Source organism: Cyprinodon variegatus, unplaced genomic scaffold, assembly GCF_000732505.1.
Source record: "Cyprinodon variegatus isolate N-32 unplaced genomic scaffold, C_variegatus-1.0 Scaffold210, whole genome shotgun sequence".
Taxonomy (NCBI): Eukaryota; Metazoa; Chordata; class Actinopteri; order Cyprinodontiformes; family Cyprinodontidae; genus Cyprinodon; species Cyprinodon variegatus.
Window position 1 is genome coordinate 907,465 of NW_015150663.1, and position 1,824 is coordinate 909,288.

Genomic DNA, 1,824 nt, shown 5'->3' on the forward strand with positions numbered 1-1,824 from the left:
CATACCGTTTTTCGTGAAATAATGGATTTGTGACGCTCATTCATATTTTTTTCTTTAAAAACAAACAAACAAACAAAAAAATCCCGGGGAAGTGGAAAATCATGGGTACATTTGGATTTCTATTTACCCTTCACGACATGAAACAAAGAGGATGGGATTCATGGCGACAACGATGTGCACTGCTTACTGTTTGGGTTTGGCTTTCATGTGTCATCTCTGCCTCGGCGCAACTGAGATATACGATTTCAGAAGAGGTCAAGGAGGGAAGCTTTGTTGGAAACGTAGCAAAGGATTTAGGAATAGACGTGTCTGTGATGAAAAGGAGGGGATTTCGTATTATGTCTGGCTTGTCTAAACCTCTTTTTGATATAAATGAGAACGACGGTGCCCTTTACTCTAGGCAGCAAATTGACAGAGAAGAGGTATGTAAAGATGAAAATGCATGTTTAATCAATCTCAAAACAGTTCTGGAAAATCCGCTTGAAATAAGCTATATTACAGTAGAGATAACTGATTTAAATGACCACTCTCCTGCATTTCCTGAGAAAACTGAGCGACTGGAGATCTCAGAATCTGCATTGCCAGGAGCAAAATATCAGTTACAAAAGGCATATGATCCAGATAGTGGTACAAATTCTGTTCAACAGTATACAGTTAGTCAGAATGAGCATTTCCGACTTGAAATTAAAGATCGTGGTAGGGATGGCAAAACACCAATTTTGCAGCTACAAAGGCAGTTAGACAGGGAGACTAAAAGTAGCCAGAAACTGCTGCTGAAGGCTATAGATGGTGGGACTCCACCAAAGACTGGTACAGTTGAAATACACATTGATGTAATCGATGTCAATGACAACATGCCAGTCTTCATTAATAATACATATTCAGCAATTCTACAAGAAAACGCTCCAGTGGGTACCACAGTCATCCAAGTTAATGCAACAGATTTGGATACTGGCTCAAATGGAGAGGTATTTTATTCCTTTGGCAGTGATGTCAAAGATAAAGTCAAAGAGCTATTTAGTCTTAACTCTGCTACTGGCGAGATCATAGTAAAAGGGCAGGTGGACTTTGAAGAAAAGGATAGCTATGACATTGACATACAAGCCTCTGATAAAGGATTTTTTCCATTTAAAACATATAAAAATGTTATCATTAAAATTGCAGACATTAATGACAATCCTCCTGAAATTGAAGTGGCCTCTTTATCAAGAACAGTTTCAGAGGACTCCAGACCAGGAACAACAGTGGCACTCATAAGCATAACTGATTTGGATTCTGGTATTAATGGAAAAGTAATGAGCTATATTGCTGATGAAACACCATTTAAGCTAACTCCATCAATCCAAGATAACATGTTCGCAGTAGTCACCAAATCTCAGCTGGACAGAGAAGAAAAAAATGTTTATGATCTTACAATAATAGCTAAGGATGCAGGTGTCCCACCGTTGATGTCTCAAAAGAAAATAAGTCTACAACTATCTGACAGCAATGATAACAGCCCTGAGTTTTTAGAGAGTGTTTATACTTTTTATGTCCCAGAAAATAACCCAACAGGAAGCTTGTTGTGCTCGGTGCAAGCTTCTGACCGTGATGAAGGAGAAAATGCATTAATTACATATAGCCTTATGAGGACCGCAGGTAATGAACGCTCCATGATATTATTTGTCAACATAAACTCTGAAAATGGAGATATAATGGCACTTAAAAGTTTTGACTTTGAAACCCTGAAAACCTTCCAGTTCCAAGTTGTTGCCACTGATTCTGGAATCCCATCATTGAGCAGCAATGTCACAGTGAAAGTGTTTATTCTGGATCAGAATGACA

The 1,824-nt window shown here is 38.5% G+C and overlaps 2 protein-coding genes across 2 annotated transcripts in view; both read left to right on the plus strand.

The window, feature by feature from the left end:
* LOC107088205 (protocadherin alpha-8-like) overlaps nt 1-234 on the plus strand; it is a 6,071-nt gene extending 5,837 nt beyond the window's left edge. Inside the window, exon 3 of the mRNA XM_015380226.1 lies at nt 149-234. Coding sequence (XP_015235712.1) covers nt 149-234 — 86 coding nt within the window. The remainder of the gene's footprint in view (nt 1-148) is intronic.
* Nucleotides 235-429: 195 nt separating this feature from the next.
* Nucleotides 430-1,823, plus strand: LOC107088206 (protocadherin alpha-4-like; the record flags this gene model as incomplete). The annotated part of the gene is made up of 1 exon (XM_015380228.1): nt 430-1,823. A coding segment is annotated over exon 1 (969 nt), but the record flags the coding sequence as incomplete, so codon positions are not given.
* Nucleotide 1,824: the final 1 nt, after the last annotated feature.